This window comes from Fulmarus glacialis, unplaced genomic scaffold, assembly GCF_000690835.1.
Source record: "Fulmarus glacialis isolate BGI_N327 unplaced genomic scaffold, ASM69083v1 scaffold17688, whole genome shotgun sequence".
NCBI lineage: Eukaryota > Metazoa > Chordata > Aves > Procellariiformes > Procellariidae > Fulmarus > Fulmarus glacialis.
Genome location: NW_009226505.1, coordinates 1,952 through 25,192, shown reverse-complemented (window position 1 = coordinate 25,192; position 23,241 = coordinate 1,952). Strand labels below are relative to the sequence as shown.

Here is a 23,241-nt window from a genome sequence, read left to right as displayed (position 1 = left end):
AGGAGAGGGCATCCCTGCCCAGCCCTTCTCCTCCCGCGTGGCTTCACCTGGGCGAGTGGGACACCCCACCGGTGCCTCCCAGCCAGTAGCAGCAGCATCTCCCCAGGGCTCCAGCCTTCAAGGGTTGAGGGTCCATGACCTCCTCCTTGCCCTGCAGCCCCCCGAGGTGGTTCATGGGGACATATTTCTGCCTGAAAATGGCCGGTGAGCGTGAAAAGGGCAGCTCTGCCCTTCCTGGCACGGGGAGATCAGCCCAGCTCCATCATCTTGTACTGGGCATCTGCAAGGGGAGTTAATGGGGATGGGCGCCAGTGCCCACCACATGGTGCTTCTCCAGAGGGTGTGTGCTGGTGACCACTGCAGGGTGCTTCTCCAGAGGATGGGTGCTTCTCCCCACTGCAGGATGCTCCAGAACAGAAATGCCCCAGGTGTCATGACAAAATGACAAAACCGCTGCCCCAAAGCAAGGACAAGAGGCAGAGGCTAGGTGGCCTCCTTGGAGCACATCAACTGCTCTGCTCCTCAGGGAAGGCTCTGGACCAGGTAAAAAGCCAGATGCAGTCCAGGACGGAGCAGAAAGCTGTCCTGTGCCCCGTGCAATGCTGCAGGACTTTGCTGGACCCAACATTTCTCAGCGTTGGCTCGGCAGGCCCTACCAGAGACTCAGGAGAAGGTGCTGAGGGAGCCAGCAGCCTGGGTCCCCGTGACCAGCATCAGCTGGGATGGAGGGTGCCAGCTGCCTTGTCCCCCTAAGTTGCCCCTTTTTGACAAATCACCAAGCTCCAGGCTGCCTGAGCCGCAGTCTGCCAACCAAGGGGCTCCCAGAGGAGTTTTTCCAGAGGTGGAATAACTCAGGTTATTCCAGGAAGGTGATCCCTGGAAGGACTGGTGATGTTGCTCTCCTGCCACATGCTCCTGGGGCTGCAGTGCTTCTAAAACCACCTTCAGCGTGAAAGCAAAGGCAGGAAGCCATCTCCCTGCTGGGACGGCGTCTCCATAGAGCCCAACCACAACACACAGTAGCTCTTCTCAAGGAGGTGGCTGGGGAGAACATGGCTCAGGGCAGGGACCAACCTCTGTCGAGGCACCTCCTCGAGCCTCCTGAGCTACATCAGAGGGCAGATGAGGACCAGGAAGGGCACAAGGTGTTCACCACCCAACACAATCAGCATCTGCCGATGACAGTCCTGGCTGGATCTCTGGCTTTTCCAGGATGACAGGAGACCAGGCTACTGGTATCTGAATGTCTCAGAAGGGGCACCAGGTCCCAGCTTTGTCATGGAAGGATATTCAGGACATGGAGACAACAACTGTCCCCTTGCACCTATCAGAAGATGGCTTCTATTGAAGCTTAGAAGCACAAAGGAGCTCCAGGTAAGCCACATCCCAAGCTCATTCCCCAAAATACTGGGTCCCACATGCTGGAACATGCTGAGCATCACTGCAGCAGAACATCTTCCCCAGGAGCAGGGCAGAGGAACATATCCATGTGCACAAGCGTTCCCTGCCTGTTGTACAAGCCCAGGCATGTCAGGATGTCCAGAGCAACCCATCTCCTCTGTCTTTCCCCCCAGAGGACACGGACTGGGCATTTTCAGCTCTATCCTAGAGTACCAGGACCTTCTCAGAAAGGTGGCTTGATGCTCCTCTCCATCCCCAGATCACCCTTGGGGACTTGAAGCACTTACCATGCCCTGGGGGTAATAGTAGGAGCTCTTTACCCCTGGCTCCAGAACACCACTTCATCCTTTCCTCTGCCCACAGCTCCCCTCCCAGCCCCGGAGCTCCTGCGCTGTGCTGGCACGGGCACCCAGGTGCCCTCCCAGTGACCATGTCCTGTCTGCTCTCACAGTGACAGCTTCTCCCATGGCTCTCGACCACTACAGACTCCTTGAGCAGTGTTGGCTGGTGGTCAACTCTGGGTCCAACCCTCTCCTCTAGACTGGGCCAGTTAGGCTGCTCAGGGTCATGACCAGCTGAGATCAGAATATCTCCAAGGATGGAGACCCCACAGCCTCTCTGGGCACCTTTTCCAATGTTTGACCACACTTACGGTGAGAAAGGTTTTCCTTAATTCGAGCTGGAGTTTCCTCTGCTCCAGTTTGTCTCCATTGCCTCTTGCCCTCTCACTGTGACACCTCCTAAAAGGGTTTGGCTCAATCTTCTCCGCACTCTCCCATCAGCTACTTGCAGACAGCAGTAAGGTCGCCTCTCGCTTCCTCTCCTCCAGGCTGGTCACACCAGTCTCCCATGGCCTGTCCTTGTCCATCTTGAGCTCCAGTGGCAACTATCCTGGGGGCCTCCGCCAGGTTCGCACCAGTCTCTCGCTGGTTTCTTGCCAAGCTGGGAGCCAAGATGGACCAGTTGGCCCTACAAGCGATCCCTGAGGGCATGAACAACCAGCATCAGTTCGACATCGTACTGCTGACCATGCTGAACATGGTGACCCAGCCAACTTTCCACCCACCCAGTAATCCTCTTCTCCAGCCTTGCTAAAGTCCACATGAACGTTCACTGCTCTCCCCTTGTCCACACAGCCAGCTACCTCCTTGGAGAACGCAATGGGGTAGTTCTCCAGGTCTTCCTTCTTACCCTTCTTGAAGACAGGTGGGACATTTGCCTTTTTCCAGGTGTCATGAACCTCCCCAGATCACCAGGACTTTTCAAAGATGGGAGAGTGTGATGACATTGGCTCATTTCCTCAGCACCTTCAGATGTTTGCCTCAGACTCTGCCATTAAGCTTGGGCCCTGGGAGGTCTGAAGACAGACCTCACCAGGCAAAATCAAGGCAAGAGCAGCACCGAATACCTTGGTCTTTTCCATGTCCTTTGCCACTAAGTCCTCTGCTCCATTAAGGAGCAGACCTGCATTTTTCCAAAGCCTTCCTGCTGCTGCTGAAGCCCTTCTTAATACAGAAGCTGTTCTTTTTGTCCTTCACATGCTTCTCCAAGCCCAACTGCAGCTGAGCAGTTGGATTCTCCAGCATGCCCTCAGGACAGCAGCCCGAGCACCAGAGATGGCAGCCAGGCCAAGCACTTAGCTGAGGCAGTGATGCTCCCTGGATCCATACCAGCCCTGGCTTTTCACCCACGGTCCAGGACACAGGGCACAGCTTTTCCAGCACTGGTAACAGCACTGGGGTTGAGCAGAGATGTTCTGTCCACATTCAGGCTTGAGATGCTGCCCTGGATGTGCGTCCTCGGGAACAGGCTGGGACATCGCTCTGCATCTCCACCAAGGACAAACCAGAAGCCTGTAAGAGGCACACAAGCAGAGATACCTGCCCAAGGCAGGAGCCGCAGCTCAAATCAAATAAAAACCAGGCCGTGTAACAGGACTATTGACTGAGCAAGCACGAAGAAACCAGGTCAACTGAGCAGACCGCAAAGTAACACCAGGCTGAGAAAAAAAGGAGGATGGCCACAGGGTGACTGCTCCCACCCCCACTAAAACCTTGCCTGGGTCTCTGCAGAAAGATCAAAAAGCCGCCCGCAATAAATGACAGGCCCACTCTACATGCAGGAACACTGCAAGTGTCTATTGCATTAACTAAACAGTGCTGCTTAGAAATAATTTCCTCAGGTAAGCACAACAGAAGCCACCAGTGGTCCCCTTTGGAGACCAGCCTCATCTCCCCAGGCCGGCTGCGGCAGTGGGCTGTGACCAGCAGGGCAGGAGCTGCTAAGGAACGCACCACACCACCAGCAGATCAAAGACTACTCGGGAGCAACCATACCTGTAGTCTTCGGACAAATATACCTCTCGGGCTCTCTTCCTTTCAGCCCCCCATTGAGCTGTTCACACGCAGCCATTTCCTCCAGCTCCTCTGAACTCCAGGAGAGCTGGCAACACGTGTCCTGGGGTCACTCGGACCTGGGTAGGATGGCACAAGCTGCTGCGCATGGAGGTCTTGCAGCAGTGCTCGCACAGACCAAGAGCATGCACGGCACCTCCTTGGGGCACCATCACAGGTCACCAGTTAAAGCAAAGCCACTGCAACATCTTTCACGCCCCACTTACCAGCGGCGGGTTGAGCCACAGGGTTGAAGAAACGAACATTGTACTCCTTACGGATCCCGAGGACACCTTCAGTTTTCCAGCTCACCACAAAGCCTCCCTAGCTCTAGGCTTACGCAAAATCGCACCTCCTTTAGAGCACTGCCTCCGACTGGGCTTGTGAGTACACCAGCGCCTTGTCCAACCAGGAAAGCACTTGAGGATTTATCCACTTCTGCAGCCAGACCTGGCTCCTCCTCGCAGAAGCAGCCCTTACATTTTCCTCTCCCACCTGCCGAAACAAGCCTCCATCCTGCTCGGGCTTCCAGGCATCAACCTCCAGACAGCTTTTCTTGGCAAGTTTAAGAAGGACTACCTCTCAGGACCAGAGATAACTAGTCACCAAACATCTAGTGAAAATTAAGTCTAGCAACTCTTGTGCTTTTTAAGATTTCCTTTTAAATAAGTATTTATTGTGCCCTTTGCAGCGACTCCTGTTCTGCAGTCAGCTGTGCGAGAGGTACTAACCTGAACTTAAACAGCACGCAGCTACCTGACTGCTTACTCTCAGCTGGCTCTCTAAGCTGCTTTCACAGGTAACCAAGAGAAGATACACCACGGAAACTCCACCTAAGCATCAGTCCCACTTCCCAGAACGAAATAGAAGTAATATTCCTGCTATCGGAACCATCAGCTACAATCATTTAAACTCACAGCCAAAACGAACAAAAGCAACAACTACTCCCGCACTGCTTCTCGCTCAAGCTGTGAATGCCGACGTTGGCGAGTGGCCAGCCCGGCACATTTGCCATCACCTCTCCGCTGCACGCTCCTCCGTGCGGCCCCAGCTGGGCAAGCAGCTCAGACCCCCGGGAGACAACGGAGCTGCTGTAAGGAAACTGGGAGCGCACACTGGCTTCCCCGCAGAAGTGACCCTTGCTTACGTGCACGCCCGCCCGCGGCCGGCGCAGGGCAGCACACTGTGATTTAATGTCACGGTTACCTTGCATCGGCGCAGGGCAGAGGGAACACTCGCAGCAAGAGCTGGTCCCCGTTTACGGGCCTACAGCATCCTTCTAGGAGGAAGGGCTTTGCAGCCTGGAGATCCCTGCCAGGTCACACCGTTAATATACACAAAGAAAGCAGCCAGTGAGCACACATGTTAATCCATTATTATTTATTAGCTGTACAGCAGTATATTCTCCTTCCCAGCTTTCAAACCCCATTACATATTTTATAACAGTATTTTTTTTCCCATGTTGGCTTCCTAAAATAATGAAAAATATCACACAGTACAGCTAAGTACAAAAATGCATCAACCTAGAGTCTGATAGCTAAACTGATAGCTCTCTTAAAAGCGATACATAGAAGAAAAATTTGTTTGAAATCAGCAAGACTGAGGCTCTATAAAAAGCTTACATATTTTAACATGTGACAGTTCATATACAGGCATCATTTGTATTTCACATTATTCCTTTTTTGTCTTTATCAGAGATCCAAAATTGTATAATTACTGACCTATTAAAATTTCCTGGCCCAGGTTTTGAGGGCTGCAGTGACCCACTTATAAATCACCACTTCTGCCTTAACATAGGATTCATAAACACAAAATACAACTACAAGATAGAGCAAAGAAAATGTAGTCGTGAAATTATAACTCAAAAAGAAGGTTAATTATACATGTTTCAAATGCCAGTTTTGTGTGCTTCAAAACCAGATTTCACATGTGGGTTTCTCTTGTTCTGCAAGCAACAGTCTGGGTACGTCTCTTCTCTACGTGATTGGTTATCAACAGCTTTTCCAACATTTACACTCTATCAATTCTCTTGTCACTTAGTCTGAAAGGAATTAAAATACTGGGGTTTATTTAAACTGCATTTTTGCATACCTCTTAATTAATGGAAAAAGATTAAAATGTAAAAAAAAGTTATTTACAAGCTTGACCATTACAGAAATGCTTTGCAGAAAGCAAAGCATATTAAGGACAGAAACCAGTTGGAGCATGCCAAAACTACCGTGTGCAGCCGACTTGGAGAACCGGAGCTAGTCAGTGGGGAAAAGCAAAAAACATTTTAAAAGTCTAGAACCCTCCCAAGTCTGCATTTACAGTTAAAAACACTACTGAGAGAAGGAGGCTCAAGGACTCTGGGAACTGGAAGGGCAAGTCCGGAGTGGTTTACCACATACTCTAGCCAAGGCTTCCGCTTTTGTATATTAAAACTTGGTGCATGTAAACACGGCCCTTGGACCAGCTTTACAATGCAGTTCAGAGCAAAACTAAATCAAGCATCTCACAGGAAACCCTCAAGGACTCCAAAATATTTCCTAATGTTCCATGATCCTGTAATGCTAACATAAAACAGCAAGTTCTAGTTAAATCACATTCTAACATCATTTTGAAGTTTTATTTCCCAGTATGTTTGGTAAAATGGTCTAAAATGATGCATTTCCCAAAGCCAAGAAAAAAGGTAAAAGGAAAAATAGATTTGAGCCGCTTAAACACAGCCCAGGCCAGTTCAGTCAGCCAGCGTGGTCTTCCTCCATCACCGGTCCATCATGCTGAGAATCATCTCAGGAGTGAGGTCTCCATTGGGAGCTTCCACTACAGCAGGCTGAGCTTCCTCCTCTTCCTCTACTGTTTCCGCATCAGGTTCTTTCTTTACTTCGACTATAATATTTTCAATTTCACCAGTGTTCTGGTCTTCAACCTGAATGATTGCTGCAGCTAGAAGGGCAGAAAACAAAGAGGGAGGGGGGAAATGACAGATTTTTTTTTTTTACTGGTTCCAGAGCTGGCCTGCACGCCTCACCAGATAACTTTTTGGTTGATGCTTAAGACTCTTCCATGGAAAGGGAAGGTGGGGCCCACAACTCACATTCCCACATTAATGGGGAGCGATTCAACCTGCCTCATTCATCCAAGTATCAAGCATCTAATTTCCTTGCCCCTGTATAAAGATGTGCTACCACTACAACAGTTCCAGTATGCATTTTGGTATTACGACATTATTCAAACAACGGATTTTGTAGAGTAATCGACAAAGATGACCGGATCAGCGTATGGGCGTAAGGCAAAACTTCAAATTCAGGGGAATCCAGTCACGCTAGTGACAAATTCAGCATAAAATGTTTCCAGGGGCTGTAATTCTAGGAAGGACACAGGCCACACTTGTAGCACTGAGCAGACAGGCAAGCCACTGGGGAAGCCATTACCCCTTGAAGGAACAAATTTGCCCTTCCTGCTCTGTTCACAGAATTTATTTACTTAGACTTCGCGCAGTTATCGATGTCTATTCTTACGGAGAAAACTCTCTAGAGTTGAAACTACATCTGCATTGATGCTACGCTCAGAACTACAGGCCTGAAGCATGTTCGTTTGTGGTAATACTTACAAAAGTTTACATAGGTAAGAATACCATGATGATTGTACCAACAGCTGTTGGTACCAGGAACTGTACTATAGCAGAGACACTGTAAGTGGTGCAAAAATAAGCGAGCAGTTTGCGCATCAGTGAATTGTAATAATACTAAAGAAAAAATAATGTCCTCTCCTTTTAGCATAGTCTGAAGTGGCTATGTTCCCTCAAGGCCAGGAAACCCTTGCAAAAAATTTCACACAAAAGGTGAGTTCTTCGCAAAGCAGAGACAAGTGCAGTTACCTACTTTTAAAATAAGCTCACTTGAGGGGAGCGATTCTCCTACAAGAACTGCCAAATCAAAGGAAAAAGCAGCTCAAGCAAGCAGCATAACATAAGCTTCAAATAGTGACTTACGCTGGGATTGTTTTGGTTGGGTGGCAGCTTTGCCCGGTGGTCTTCCTCTTCGTTTCTTACTGGGAGGTGGCGCAGGAGCCTCCTGCTCGACTTCTGGTTCGGCCTCAATTTCTACTGCTGTCTCCTCCTCATCTTCATTATCATCCAAATCTGGTTCAGCATTTTCCTCTGTAAGAAACATTGTATCAGGTAAGTCTTCAGTTTAAACAAGAACAAAACACATCCACCTACAGAGAACCACCATCAAATCCTCATCCAAAAGGAGTCGCCTCTGAGGAGAAAGAAGGTAAACAAGGCCTTTGTCGAGAAGCTGGTGGCACAGACTGTTAAGTCTGTTACCCTCACTTTTAGAGAGAACAAGGTGTCCTTCAGAAAGCAAAAGAAAACATAATTATGTTAGACTATGCGATAAAAGCTCCTCTGAGCATCCACAAAGGAGCTCAGAGAGACAATGGCAGGAGGGGGAACCAAATAATACAATGCTGGACTACTCCCAGCCCCATCAGAGGAGCCATCAGCCCATCAAAGTCCCACCTGCACAACCCAGAGGAGCACAGGGGTTCACAATGGAAGTTAGGAACCCAAACCAAGGGCTTGTCCGGTCTTGCCTGGGCCACTCGCAGGAGAGCCATCAGCCCCAGTGTCCAGGCGTGAACCATCATCAAGAGCAGCTCTCCCGATCACCTTTCAGACTAAGGGGTATGGGTGGGACACATAATGGCATGCAGGGGAAAGGCAGTTTTGGATCACACAGGACTACTTATGGGATGCTTAGGGGAGGGGCTGAGGTGATTTGGAGAGGAGTAAGAGCGGGGGGGAAAAAAGAGGGGCAAGAGGATAAATGGAGCCAGTGACATGTAAATAGTGGTAGCAGCCACTACAGTATCTCTATGAAACAGTAAAGCTCAAGAGGGATCCAAGAGCAAGTCTCCTAGCCCTCAAGAAACGACAATGCCATACTTCAGTCTCTCTGTTAAGTAGATAGGAAACCAGGGTAGCAGCTCCCAGACACTGGGACTTATGTCCAAGACCTCAAAATCTCAAGTTGAATATGGCAGAACCACACGAAACTGGGGAGTTCTTAAGCATTATGGGTAAGCACAGGTCTGCAGACCACTCACCATGCTTTCCAGGGCCATCAATATACAGTTCAGCAACCAGTGACCAAGAGGATCTTCCCTAAGACCTCTCCTCAGAGGAAGGACAAGTCTAATGCAGTATATTTTGTGTCTACTCCAAGAATTTATGATGGCACTTCCCATTCACATCAACTCTTTGCACCTCACTGTATGTTGGAGCTGATTCCAATCCAACAGTCCTCATGGCAAGCTGTGGGGTTTTTGCAACTTTTATATTGTTAACTGAGCTTACCGCCCTACACTTTATGCTTCAGAACACTCCTTAAAGTTACTAGGTTAGCGTCATCGACATGTTCAGAATGCCCCGGGCAAAACCAAAGCACACAAAAAGCAGTAAGCGATGTCAAATAGGATAATATTGTTTGGATGGCAAAATGATTGCCCTTAAATTTGTAAGGGTGTCCGCTGCATACAAGAGTGGCTTCACTCATGAACGAAAGGGCCATTGTGTAAGGCGTACTTCTGTTTATCTGACTAAAGGGGGAAAAAACCCCCAAACTGTCCCTTACATACACTGAGGCATGTATATGCTGCATTGTTTTACACAGTCACTCAAGGAATACTCCCCAGGCCAAATTTCTTTCATTTATTGGATTTCTCAGGTCCCACCTTTTTAGAGCTTCTTTACATTCTCCCCTCAACTCAATGTCTATGAACTAACAGTCTCTCTAATGTTGGGCAGACAGGCCAGATGGGAGACAAAACTATCATTGCTATTTGGTATTTTTCTCATTAGCACAAGAGGGGTCACAGCTTTGCTCACCATTTTTAGATACTTAGCAGTTGCCAAAACACATGAAACTGCAGATCTACAGATAAAAGCAACACTGAATAATGCAATTCTCCTGAGAATGGGGTTAGGACCTCTTTCTTACCACTACTCAGCTCACACCAGTCAATTCTTCACATCTATCAAATATCAACCCACACTTGTCAACTCATCTGAGGCTGAAGGGATTCTCTCAGTCACGGAGTCTGAGCCACAATCATACAATGCTCACCATTAGTTCACCTAACAAGCACGACTTTTGACCAGCTTCCCCAAAAAGTTGTTTTGAACCCAGACCATATCAACCACTTAAAATTCGGGTTTTTAGAATAGGCTAAACTCCCAGGAAGCCTACAAATGAGATATTAAAAATCAGATACTCCAGAACCCCACATTTTGAGTTATGTTCCATCAAGGCAGTTATTTTACTCTCTCTGCCTCCATGATCTTTTTGTATTTTAAATGAACAATTAGCTACAATCAGTTGAATAAAGCTGTGTAAGACATTTTTTCAAATACCTATACAAACATGAGTTTAAGCACTTATTTCTATAGAGTTTTTGCAATCAAGGTTTGCACAAGCCATTTGACCATACGCATCCTATAAAACCTGTCCGCCACCCAAGAATTTCAGATACACATTCTCTAGCCAGAAAGATCCCTGTTCTCCTAACCTACACCCCTTGATTTAATTACATAAAGCACGCCAGATAAAAGACTAATCAGCAACACTGCTTTTGCAGAATCATCTTTGAACTGGTTGGTCTTGAGACTCTGCAGGAAAATCCAAGTTTTCCCTCTACCAGGAGGGAGGACTATGACTGAGATTTTCCTTCCCAAACACCACCATGAAGGTGATCATTACCTGTCGCAACAGTTTCTGTCATCTCCCTGTTCTGGAGAAGCTTACAGACAGTAGCCACCCTATTACGAATTGCACCTAACCCATCTTCTGGCACATTGTCCAGGAAGTCAGAGCCCCTCAAAAGCCATCTTCTCAATACCAGCATACATGCAAACACACCCGTGAAGGGGAAGACACCACCAGCTCCTCGACCCTTTAATTGTCTCAGCAGGCCCTATGGATTGCCAGCACTACCTCCACCATTCTCTTGGATGCTGCCTTCCTTCCCCCACAGAAGCAGCCAAGCTATTCAGCAGTGGGGTTGTCTGGACATGCCACACGCTACCCAGTAGCGGTGAAGCAGGACCATGTACCATTTTATAGCAGTGCACCACAGAAATACAGAGTTTCTTTTGGGACACTGAAAACATTACCAGAGAATTTCACACGCAGAAGAGCAGGCAGGACAGGAACTGCGCAGCCTAGGCAAGGGGCATCAGACTGTTTTTTTCAACTATTCTGTCTTGGAATTGGAAGAGGCCCGGGACAGCAGAATCTATACTATCCCTCACAGGCAATCACCTCTGTACTTGGCCATGTACTATCATTTTTTGCTTGCCAACTACATAAAGGCCTTTCAAGTGCCAGAACAAACCTGCAGAACGGGCAAACTAACAGCTAACACACACAGTGAATCACAGGCCTGTAATTCTCAGAATGTACTGAGCTGTTTCTTACCACTATCAGAGGAATCTTCTTTCTTAGACCGCATCTTTCTCTTTCGGCCACGTTTGCCCTTCTTTGTCTCTCCTCCATTCTCTCCTTCCCCACCATCTAGGCCAGAGCAGTTATCAGCATGTCTGGCCATCGTGTTCTACTCAGTGGAAGAGAAAAAACACAACAAAAATACAACATGCATTGAATTCAAGATCAGATATTCTGGCTCTGTATTTTCAAGCACATTTCTGATAAGTTATGGTTTGTTTTTTTTTTTTTTTAAAGGAAGACTATTTAGGGGAAATGGGTAAATTTCATTAACTTTTATTCGTCGAGTTGCATTTTCACATTGCTCATGAAGTCAACGCTAATACATGCTAGTACTAATTCTGAATTATACCAGGTCTCCCCCCTCCCCTTCCTCTCAGAAAGAAACACTCTATTTAAAAGATCAATACTGTGACTTGTATCTCACCCACTCTTCCTTTTGGGTAAACACGTTCTCCTCACCTTGGCTAAAAGCCTCACTCCACCCCAAAACCCCACAATTCAAAGCAGTATATTCCCTTACCCTGCGAGTGAATGTTTTGCCACACTTGGAACAGACAAAGGCAGCAGGGACGAAGTTGGGATCGTGATATCGTTTGAAGTGCATATCAAGGAGCTGTTTCTGACGGAAGGTTTTATCACAATGGCTACAGGCATAAGGCTTTTCTCCAGTATGGGTCCGTTTATGCATGACCATGTGCCGCTCCTGACAGGAACAAGCAAGACAGGAAAAGTAACTTGAGAACTCAGACATATGGATACAGACCAGCGAATTTTCAGCTAAAAGGAGGCCAAAACTTTATCCTTAGTATCAAGGAAAGGATGATTCTGCAGGAATGTGAGAACATCTTGATTGATGACATATTCAGTCCTAGCTATTCCCATCCTATATGGACTCTTATCCCTTTGTCAACAGATACATCAAGGTTGTGACTTAGAAGGTACTTCTCTACAGGGGACCACTACACCAAGAAGCAAAGGCCACTGAACTTTCCTTCACACCCTTCAAAAGATTTAGAGAGCTAATTTGATCTTGACAGCTGGTCAAACTTAACAGCTAAGATTTCCACCTCATATTTTTAGCTCCTGTTCTAACGCTCACAAGGGGTGCCAGTCCCACCAGCTTACCTGTCTGCATGCATAATCGCACTGGTCACACTTGAAGCGCTTCTCATTCTTGTGAGACTTTTGATGCTGTATGAGGGCATATCGCTCATGAAACACAGCGTCACAATAGCGACACTTCTTGCCCTGTTCGATGTAGGAATGCTGCTTTCGCAAATGGACACCTAGGAGCAAAAGAATCGGAGGCTTTAATCACCATGGCTTTCCAAGCATGAAAGACTAGCCTACAGTCCCCTTAGCGATCCCCTCCACATACTCTTGAGCTCAAGCCAAAAAAGTGAAATAGTTTATTTCGGATTCAATTAAAAACCTAAAAGACTCGTAATTAAAAGCAACCAGAACAATTTCTAGACAGAAAGGTCTTGCAGAAAAACTCCATCAAGTTTTTCTATGGGATTCTAGATTTGGTTGTTAGTTGCAATCTGTGCTGATACAGTACACTTGCATTTGATAACGTATGATTGTCAAACTAAAGCATCTTGTGGATTGGTATGTTTAAGACTACTCCGAATTGCCTGGATACTGCCAGAAACCAGGTAATACACTCGGGGAAACAGGATTTTCGGCAGGATTAGAAATCAGAGTGACAGGGCCAGAAGGCCACAGGGATACCAGCAGATAATCCCTGACACAGATTTTAGTCACTTCTTTATAAAATCCTCCAACCAAGAGCATACCACAGCTAAACAAGGTAGCTTAGGGTAGACTAAAGCATTATTAGAAGAAAAATTCTTCATAGCTAACATCAGCTTTCTTCTGTTGCAAATCAGCTTATTTGCTCCTGACATCAACTGACTGCCATCCTCTCAAACTGCCTCTCACTGTAGCACTTTACACTTGTCTTTATTGGAAGGGAGCCTGCCTTCCCATTACTTGGGTGATATTTTGTTTATAGACAGAAAGTTCTGCCAAATTGTGGCTTCTTCCTTCTCCTCAGCTGCTCTGGGCATGGTATTATTTTTCACCTTCTTGTAGAACATAAAAGAGCTTCCCTGCCAGAAGCCAGAATCACACTGAGTACTGCTCACTAGATCAAGACTCTCCTACTGCAAGGACTCAGGGCTTTTGTGACAACTCAGTCTCTCCTACCCTGTCTGTGGCACACAGTTCCACCGCCCGGAAAATTAAACTATTTGGTCTAATTCAAACCTTTTAGCTTGATGAAAATATCTCTGCATGAAACTTAATGGCCTCCAATGTGCAGGAGATCAAGCCAAGGGATCTTCTGGTTTTTCAGACCCCAATCCATATGCAGTTGTAATCTCAATCCAAGGTCAATAAATGCCTTACATCTATGGGCCTGAAAACAGTAACTTGCCTTGTATGCTTGGAAAATATGCTACATTTTCAAATAATGAAAAGAAACTGAAAATTCTTATAGCTTGCAGCAGCTATTGTAAGCTAAAAGTGTGTATTACCAGCCACACATCTAAGCCTGTGCTTCATGTTGTATGTGCTTCCAGAAGTATTAAGTTAAAAAAAAAAAAAAAAAAAAAAGACAGACAGCAGTTGGGTTATGTGAACTCTAATTCTGGGAAATGTTTTGTAGAATCTTCACCAAATGGCCACTTTTGTGAGATACATACCCAAGTCACTCTTTCTCGCTATAACAGTATCACAGTGAGGACAGTGAAATTTGGCCACATTCTCCGTGTGCTTCTGCAAAATGTGCATCTTCATGGTACCACTCTGAGTGAAGCGAGCATGGCAGATGTAACATTCATATGGCTTCTCTCCTTCAGTAGCAGAAGGAAAAAAATAGCACAAGTACTTTTATTAAAAAGAAATCTCACCAAGAAGCCCCAAACAAAACAACCTCCCAGAACCTTGCAACAGACAGCTAGTTGATAGAAATAGTAACTCTAGAAAGAGCTCAATAACGTCTCTTTCTCTAGAAGTTTTAGCTTCAGTATGCATCTTTCTAGAAAGAGACTCGAGTTCAATCTCTAAGCAAATTAGTTGAATTATTATCCTTACTTTGAGAAATGCATGGAAGACCTACATGCAGGCTGCCAGAAGACAGCAACCGGCATCAGATTTTTTGGGGACCTACATGCAGGCTGCCAGAAGACAGCAAGCGGCATCAGATTTTTTTGGAGGTGAGGGTTCTGAACGCTCATGTATACATGCAAGGGCATTTTTTCCCCCTTCAATTTTAGCAATATGATTAATTTGGCACTCCAGTAATGTTCTGTGCTAAAACCATCCCTATTTCTATTGAAGAAAAAATTTAGGATCTTTACGAACTAACATGCATAAGATGCTTTTGCAACTACACTCAAGCATAAAACTGTAAATGCCTATAAAGTTCAACTGGAAGTGGAACACTGATAATAGAAGAAGTTTCTTCTCTTCATACTGGAAGAAACGCCTGTATTTCATCACCTCACAGTCAAACTGGAAATCAGAATCCTCCAAGCACATTTCTCAGTGCAGCAATTACTATCGGGTTATGAATTTACTAGCGCTTACAAAGCATTGTGCATTCTCTTCAGCTACAGACTTTATAAAGGTTTTATATTAAACTACAAAATAATATTTCTTTTGCTGTTTAAGTGTTAGCACACATTGTACACAGCCTCAGCACTCTGGCACTGTAACATAAAAAGCACACTAAAAAAACAGGGCATCAATACCAGAGTGGGTCCTCATGTGCCTCTTCAGTTTGTAGGTATCCCTGCTGGCATAGCTGCACAAGCTGCACTGGAACGGACGCTCTCCAGTGTGAGAACGAATGTGGCGTTTCAATTTGCTAACCTGGAAGTCAAGAGCAAGGCTGAAGTTAGCATAGATGAGCAGGTTGGATTGCCAAAAATACAAGAAATCAGTCAAGAGTTTAAGGTAGTCTATTTTTATTTTTATTTTTATCTTGCCACTAAAACAAGCAAGCATGTTTCAATACCATTCTCACACTGCACATAGCCACTCGCTCCTGCCCACTCTACTTCACCTCCCAACCTCATTCCCAGTCTTGCTTGATGCTTGTTTCCACTTTCAGTGCAGCCTGGTTTAGTCTTGTGCTCACCTTACTGTAATCGACCATCTCAGCATCTGAAGACACGCTAAAATTTGAAAGTATCCTGGAGAGACACAAGAAAATGTTCTGGGAAAGCACGCACCCAAGAAACATTGTTGCGGGTTACTGTCCCCTGTATAGTATATTTTTCTCTACAGGGTGCTTTCTTGGGTCCTCTCCAGTTACTTTGAGAGGGATAAGATAAATCAATTTCTTGCTAAGAACAACAAAAACCTAGTCCTGCAACCAACAGGGTGACTTAACTCCTTTCCTCTCCTGCTTCTCTCTAAAAGGCACAAACCCAGCTTAAAGGTCAGCGTAAACACAAATATTAAAGACATTTTCTACTCCAGCCTGACCATGCTGCTTAATCACCAACCTACGTCCACAAAACACAGCATGAGCTCACATAAGGACCTACTTGGTTATTCTTTCCTAATTCATACTATGAAAACCACTGCAACACAATTTATTCAGCACTCAAACCACAGGGCCTGGAATTACAGCACTGCAGCCACAGTGTGGGTAGGAAAAAAAGCCCAAAGCCCCTACTCAACCTCTCCCCGCTGTAGCCTTCTTCCACTGCAGACATCCCATTTTTTTTTAAATTATGTCGCTCATCATCTTGCTCAAATTTCCTATCACAATATAAAAGCTGTCCTGTAGCGTAAGTAGCAATACTGCATAGGGGAGAGCATTCAAGAAAGCTTAATTTGCTTGAGCAGATTAGACAATCACCCAGTATTAGCAAAGCTACTTTTCACCAATATTGAGGCACAGGCTCATTAATTTTGGCTTAGTCACCTTAATGGCATAAACAGATAATGTGCAGAATGCACATTTCTAAAATGGGAGGGCACCTCTAGTCTGAAAGTACATCCTGCTGCAGCAGGAGATGGCTGCCTCCTTCAACATGGAGCACGCTACAAATCCTGCAATCATCTCAAAGGCCAAATAACTTAAGGAACAATGACAACTATTGTCTCCTAAGAGGAAATGGATGTCACCTAGGATTGCTGTGCATAAATGCTCTCAAACTGTTTTTTCATTAACTGAGGAAACCCTACCATTTGCTTCCAAGAGCAGACCTGATTTGTAACTTTTTTGCTCAGAGCCTTTTAAACAAACGGCCAAAGAGGAAATGCCTAAGAACAGAGTTTATAACAGATGGTGAACAAGCTTTGAAGCACACAAGGAAGTATTCAGTGCTGTAACAATTAACTAACATACCTCCACACTAGCATAATCACACATTGAACATTTGAATGGTTTCTCATGGGTATGTTTGTAGCGGCGATGCCGAACCAACTCTCCACTGGTCACAAAGGCCATGTCGCAGTCTGGGCACTTGTGAGGGCGAGTACCTAATCGTTTGCAGCAAAACAGGAAGATGGTGATATTCAGGTTTAGTGGCAAAAGAAAATATAGGACAGCTTTTTTTTTTTTTTTTTTTAAGTGAATTAACAACATTGCTTTCATGTTCTGAAAAATTAGATTAGAGCAACAAATAGTACACAGAAGTCACAACTTTTGTATACATAACTAATGGACTGACGATCTTAGAGAACTAATATCCTTTCAATGAGGAAACCAACCCCCTTATTTTTGTATCACTTGGTTATTTACAAATTTCAAACCATCCAGTTAGACATAATGTAGGTAGGCAGAGAACATGAGGGATATGACACTTTTTTTTTTGGCAGAAAGGTCACATAAAGCTTAATTACAGTTCAATTACCTGTAGTTCTATACCAGAAACATGCGTAAGGAGAAACAGAGTGTACTACAGTTCCTAGCCGTAAGTTTTATTGATCCAGTTCACTATCTATTCCTTGGGGATCGATTTTTTTGTTGTTGGTTTGGTGTTTTTTTTTTGGTGGGTGTTTGTCTGTTTGTTTTGGGGTTTTTTTTTGCTATTTTCCACTCCCTTATGTTTAGCTCCAGCCTTATTCTCATCTTACTTTTCTGCAAGCAGCAGCAGCAATACAAAGCTTGGAACACAACTACTAATGCCCAAGACAAATGGAACATTTTCTATAACTTCAGGCAATTTCAGATCAAGCCCAGGATCAGCTTTAGACCTATGTACAGGATAAGCTTTGCACCTGACCTGGCCAGGCAGAAAACCGTGTTCAAATGAGAAATGAACAGCAGCACTGCATAGTTTCTTCCTTTTAGTTTGTTCCGTAAGTGGAATTAGACAGATTCAAGATAGATCCACCCTGTTTTTCTATCTATTCTAAGGACAGAGCAGATCCTACAAAAACAACATATGCAGAAGCAAGAGTACCTGTGTGAGTGTTGAGGTGGTTCCTCAGCAATGTGACTGTCCGAAAAGCCCTGCCACAGAGATGGCACTTATGTGGTCTTTCATCAGTGTGGCTTTTCATGTGGCGGTCCAAGTTGGAACGACGCGGACAAGTGTAACTGCACAGTTCGCACTGGAATGTCTTCTTTACACCTAGCCACGAAGGAAATCATCTTTACTCGTGACAGTACTGTGGTCTAGTGCATAACATAAGAGATCAGCAGGGAAAAGGAAAGATTCTTCGAGGTGCTACTACTACAAGGAACCATCATGTACCATTAAATCCATATCCTTAGGAACAGTCATTGCCTATGGCTGGCTTGGCTTCAGTTTTCATTAGTATGCCAGCACTCAATGTTCCTTTCTCCACTCTAAAAAGGGCTTCTCAATTTACAGTTTTAAGAAAAGTCAAACATACCTATTGCTGTATTTTGCACCATCTACCTTACCCAGCAATTGGTTAGGAAAAACCCACAGAACTAATTACACTGTTGGTTCCTGATGTAGCTCACGTGTACACAAACTCTTACGTATGTATTACAGCAAAGAGAAGAATCTTTTCAATTGTAGTTGTATGGGAATACTAATGCCACAGCACCACGCTCGAGGAAAATGAGCTCCTTTATAGCCTAGATGGAGGAAACGGGAGGTTTGCCCAAGAAACAATAGAGCTGAGTGCTCTTATATAAAGCATAAGCGACATTGGGCATGCCTGCTTTACTCCCACTTGCATCTACTCAGTCACTTCAATCATATTGCAGGGCCCCACCATAACAAATACATTTTCAAAACCCACTTGCAGATGGGGAGCTTACCTTTCTTTTTAATTTTTGTTGGTTTAGGTGGCTTCATATTGCCCACCACCTTTTCTGCATTGACCTCAGACAACAAACCTTCCTGCTGCTCCTCTTCAAAGTCATACACAGAGACATCCACATCTTTGCCTTCCTCGGTGTAGCGAAGCTTACTCTTTTTGTTTTTCTTTGTTTTTTTGGCTGGTGGCTGATAGTCTGGATCTTTTTGCCAATTGGGATCTTCCTGTGGCTGAAGTTCACCTTGTTCCAGTGTCTCCACCTCACCATTCGCACCCACTTTCACTACTTGGAAGCCTTCTGGTAAAGGGAGGGTGTGACAGATCATGGGCTCTCCCTCTTGCAGGCCTCCTTTGGAAACCTCATTTTCATAAGCTCCCTGAAGTTCTTCCACAGACGTGGTGGCAACAGGTACAGTCACTGGTACAGGTACTTGGACCAGCTGAAGCTCACCAAGGTTTATAGGCTGCTCTTCCATATTAACAACCTGAAGTGTTATGATCTGCGTGTCATCCACCGTGGCCTCCGTTTCTTGAGGCACTGCACCTTCCATTACTTCAGTCTTCATTTGAAGCAGAGTTGGATCCAGCTGTTCCATCATCACCATCTGCACACCACTGTTGACATCCTGCACTACTTCACCTCCATCCGCTTGGTTTGGTGGTATATGACAAGCATCGTCCTCCTGCCCACCTTCACGGCGTCTTTGATAGGTTTTTCTCTCTTTCCCCTTAATAAAAGTTTCCGATTCCTCCACAATAGCTTCGACTGCCTCACCTTCCATTTCACCCTCCTGCTGTAAAAACAAGAGGGACAAGTGGTCTAACTGAAAACAACCAGCTCAACAGCAGCTACGTATTGCAATCATATTCAGAAAACAGGATTTGAGAACTGTAGGTCTAGCCTATTGCCACTGTAAGACAAGGCAATCACAGAACGCTGCCTGAAGTCAGACAACTGTACCGGTTTCTTGGAAGGGAAGGAAAGCAAGGAGGAGAGATTAAGTGATACGTATGTTCCCGTTTCTCAAAGACCGCAAATCCCACAGGCAAGATGTACAGCAGTATTATTCCTTACTGAGCCTGTTTAGTCACTTCACATAGCTTAGCAATATCAGAGGCCGTCTTTAGCTATAAATTTTAAAGGCACAAAAATAACATACTGTTAAAAGTAAAAAAGCCAACCTTAAATAAAGTATTCCATTTGAGGACTGCAGAACTTCTCCAGAAAGAAAAAGCACTAAGAATTGAGCACAAGAACTTAAGTCTCTCTTGTTTCATGTCAAACAACTACTACTTCCTGTATGTTTAAATTTCTCTGAACAACAAAAATAAAAAGGACATAATCAAGTTAGTCAAGTGTATTTTTTCTTGTAAGCAGCCTGGAGTTCAACCCCTGCTCCCACTTCTGGGCACCGCCTGGCCCCCGAGCAGAGCAGAGGATGATGCACGGTGCCCTCTTCGGGCCGAACGAGCTGCAGCAGGCAGGCAAGGCTCAGGTACAATTCTACTTCAATTTCAATGATGTGGACTCAGAGCTGGTGGACTCTAATGATTTCTCATGATACCTGGGTTAAATCTATCCATGTAGTCATAAACAAACAACAACATTGAAGCTCAGCCTTTTGGTGGGCCTTAACTGTAATACTGAAAATAGTTGCATACGAGCATAACACTGAGATTTTCCTCCTCCTCAGACCATCCAGCATTCTTCTCTGCAGTCAGGGTAAAACATGAAATTCCTGTATTCTCATTCTGCAGGAAGGTTGTTTCAAGAGCAATAACAGCTAAAAGAAATTATCATTTTGCAGCTGTCTTTTTCCCCAAATGAAAATAATAAAAATCATAGTAAAGGAGTATTTCCTAAGTCTACCTCTGTTTCAGGTGGTTTACTTTGGAAAAATGAAAGCAGATTCCACAACCATGTCAAATACAGTCCCTGCATCAGGATATAATTTATTATACCCCTCACCTAAGTGTTAAAAAGGTACCAAGGTCTATTTTACTGCTGAAACAACTAACAAAAATGCCAGTTTCCTTGCAAAGCTTGTGATAAAGTTCTGATTCCAATTCCAGGTTTGCTAAGAGACTTCCACATTTTCCTATCAGATTGCCTGGCCTCTCTGACCCGCTAACGGAACCTATTTAACCTGTTTTGCGAACTCAACACTTAAATCTCACATCATACTACTTTCCAGTATCTACACTTTATCCTGCATACTCATTTTTTAAATACACAGGCTTATATACATAAATATGAAACACCGCTATCAGTCTCCATTAGCTTTAAGAATTACAAGACATGTAATTGCTATTATTTTTAGAGTCCTTGCTTTTACCCTACTGTCTTTTCTAGTATCCTCCACTTCTGTTGTGAGAACAATACAGTTCATATTGTTCCTCAGCCTGCTCAGACTAGGGACATCTATTATGTGCAGTCTTGATACTCATTACGCTGTGGGCAGTAGCAGCAGTCTCCAGGGGGCACCAGATACCCAGGAATACTGACATATGGCTCCATGTGCACGCCCCGCAGGGGTCCGGCCGCTCCTTTCCTCTACCACCCATCGGCTTTTCAAGTCAGAGCAAATCCATATGGACAAACAGCTGAAGTACACAAGATGATGTAAGTACTTAACACCAGCCAGCAGGCGATCAGAAGGGAGCGCTGGTCTTTGGCCTCCAGCGACTGCGAAACAATCGGAGCAAATTGTTTTTCAATTATCTCAAGTATTTGCAGAGAGAGAGAAGGAGAAGCCTCTTCAGGTGACCAGAAGTCTCTGAACAAGAAAAGGAAGGACAGAGCTAAAAAAAAAAATAAGAATGTGGTAAATGGCTGGGGGGGTAATAACAAAAGATATAAGATGGAGGAAAAAAATGGCAAAAGCCCATTGGCAGAGCTAATGCAATTCCACTTCCATGCCTTGTAAAGGAACAGAGCAGAAGTCAGCAACCTGGACACAAACACACACAGCTCTGAGCAGTTCAGGTGGGGCTCTCAAAGACCTTCACATTGACTGCCAATATCAAATTTGGTAACGAGACTGCTAAGTCACCTGAAAGCAAGCCAACAGCCCCAGATTTGCCAGTGTCCTCTAGGGTCCTGCAGAAGCAGGTCCTCCAGAGGAGGGGTAGCAAAGCTTCATCTCCCACACTCGCACACCAGAAAAATCCTGTGTCCACCAAGGAACAGGTCACTCATGTGAAGACTTTGGCATATGGCTCATGTTATCAGGAAGGTTAGCCAGCCTACGAATGCAGGCTTATACCGAGACCAAATAAACGCCTGCAGGCAAGACTTCGTTCAAAGGATGCTCACAATGAGGGGCATACACATGTGAAATAAGTGGAAAGACTCTTACAACCATTCAGTAAAGAAACTAAGATACCCCTATTTCTTCCATCTCCCTACTTTAGAGACGCTTATCTCTCACTCTAGAGTTACCTGTCACTACTTGCAACATCCTCCTGCGAAAGCCAGACCCCAAAGCAGCAGGCCCGGCGCAGCACGGCTGTCCTCCAGCGGCGAGCGACACGCACTGCAGCGGCGCAGCCGCGACGGTCTCCTGCCACCTCCTCCGTCACTGCCCTCTAGTTCATCCTGACTCGGACCTCCTGTACTCCAAAATTCAGCACATGGATGAGCACTTACTCCAGCCTATTCCATGCTATGCACTACAGTCTGTTCCACTCAGTAAATCAATCTGAAAATGACTGGTTTTAAACCAGGCTCTTGCCAGCAGGGGAAATGTTAGAGTATTTTAAAGAAAACTACAAACCACTCCAGGTATATTAACAACATACCATAAAAATACAGAAATATACAGAAAGAGACTCGACTGATGTCTTGGCCAGCTCAAAAATCTTGCCAAGCTGCCAAGATTTCTTCCCAAGAAAGTGTGGATTTTCAAATTAAAATACTTCTACAACTGGGGGGTACAGGATGGCCTCTAAACTTAAGAGAGGAAAGAGGGCTAGGCAAAATGTATGGACTCTTTCCTATCAAATAAGCTCTCTGCAAAGACTCTCCATCTTTGCTGTTGTGACCTTTGTGCTGCCTGTCCATGTCACTTCTCAATCACTCTGTCTTAAAATATTTGCTAGGTTTTTTCCTTTCTCTCTCTTTTTTTTTTTTTTTTAAACTTAATCCTCCTTTTTCACAAAGCGGGTTTTAGAGGAAAACTTAGAGGAGAGTTTTATATTTACTGGAGGAGTCACCAGAAGATACCATCAACTCACTGAATATCATCCTGCAGCTTGCTGAGGATTTTCCATTTCCGCTCATTTTAATAGAAGCGGATCTTCCTCAAGTTTTTTACAGATTTACGCTCCTAGAAATTACCCAGCCAAGCTCTGAGAAAAAGTTTCCGATACTTCAGAGAACACGCGTCGTTTGCGCCAACTAAGACCATTATAGCGGATCACTAGGAACAAAAACTGCTGAACATATTTTGTCTTACCATTCTCCCAACCTTTTATTTCTGGCTTTTATCTTCAGCTCTCTTCCTACCAGTTACTGTACCTTATACCAATAGCTTAGTTCCACAATGACTGAATCTAAAAAGGAAAACAAAGCAGCAGGTTAACAGAAGATGATTTGGTAAATCAAGACTGAAAAAAAGGAAAGAGAAGAGCTTCCAGAATAAGGAGAGTGCCCAAGGAAAGACCAAAGAACATCTAAAATCAACTCCACA

The 23,241-nt window shown here is 45.0% G+C and overlaps 1 protein-coding gene across 2 annotated transcripts; it reads right to left on the bottom strand.

The window, feature by feature from the left end:
• Positions 1-5,165: 5,165 nt before the first annotated feature.
• CTCF (CCCTC-binding factor (zinc finger protein)) lies at positions 5,166-19,338 on the bottom strand. 2 transcript variants are annotated; one of them, XM_009582833.1, is made up of 10 exons: positions 18,552-19,338; positions 17,719-17,889; positions 16,659-16,792; positions 15,049-15,169; positions 13,999-14,148; positions 12,416-12,576; positions 11,811-11,993; positions 11,261-11,396; positions 7,771-7,938; positions 5,166-6,722 (listed from the first exon to the last, which is right to left on the bottom strand). In XM_009582833.1, the coding sequence occupies exons 1-10, from the start codon at positions 19,330-19,332 to the stop codon at positions 6,541-6,543; spliced, it is 2,187 nt and encodes a 728-aa protein (XP_009581128.1). In that variant the 5' UTR covers positions 19,333-19,338; the 3' UTR covers positions 5,166-6,540. The 2 variants fall into 2 exon arrangements, with proteins under 2 accessions (XP_009581128.1, XP_009581129.1); XM_009582834.1 differs by having other exon boundaries at positions 11,264-11,396; positions 18,552-19,332.
• Between the last annotated feature and the right edge of the window lie 3,903 nt (positions 19,339-23,241).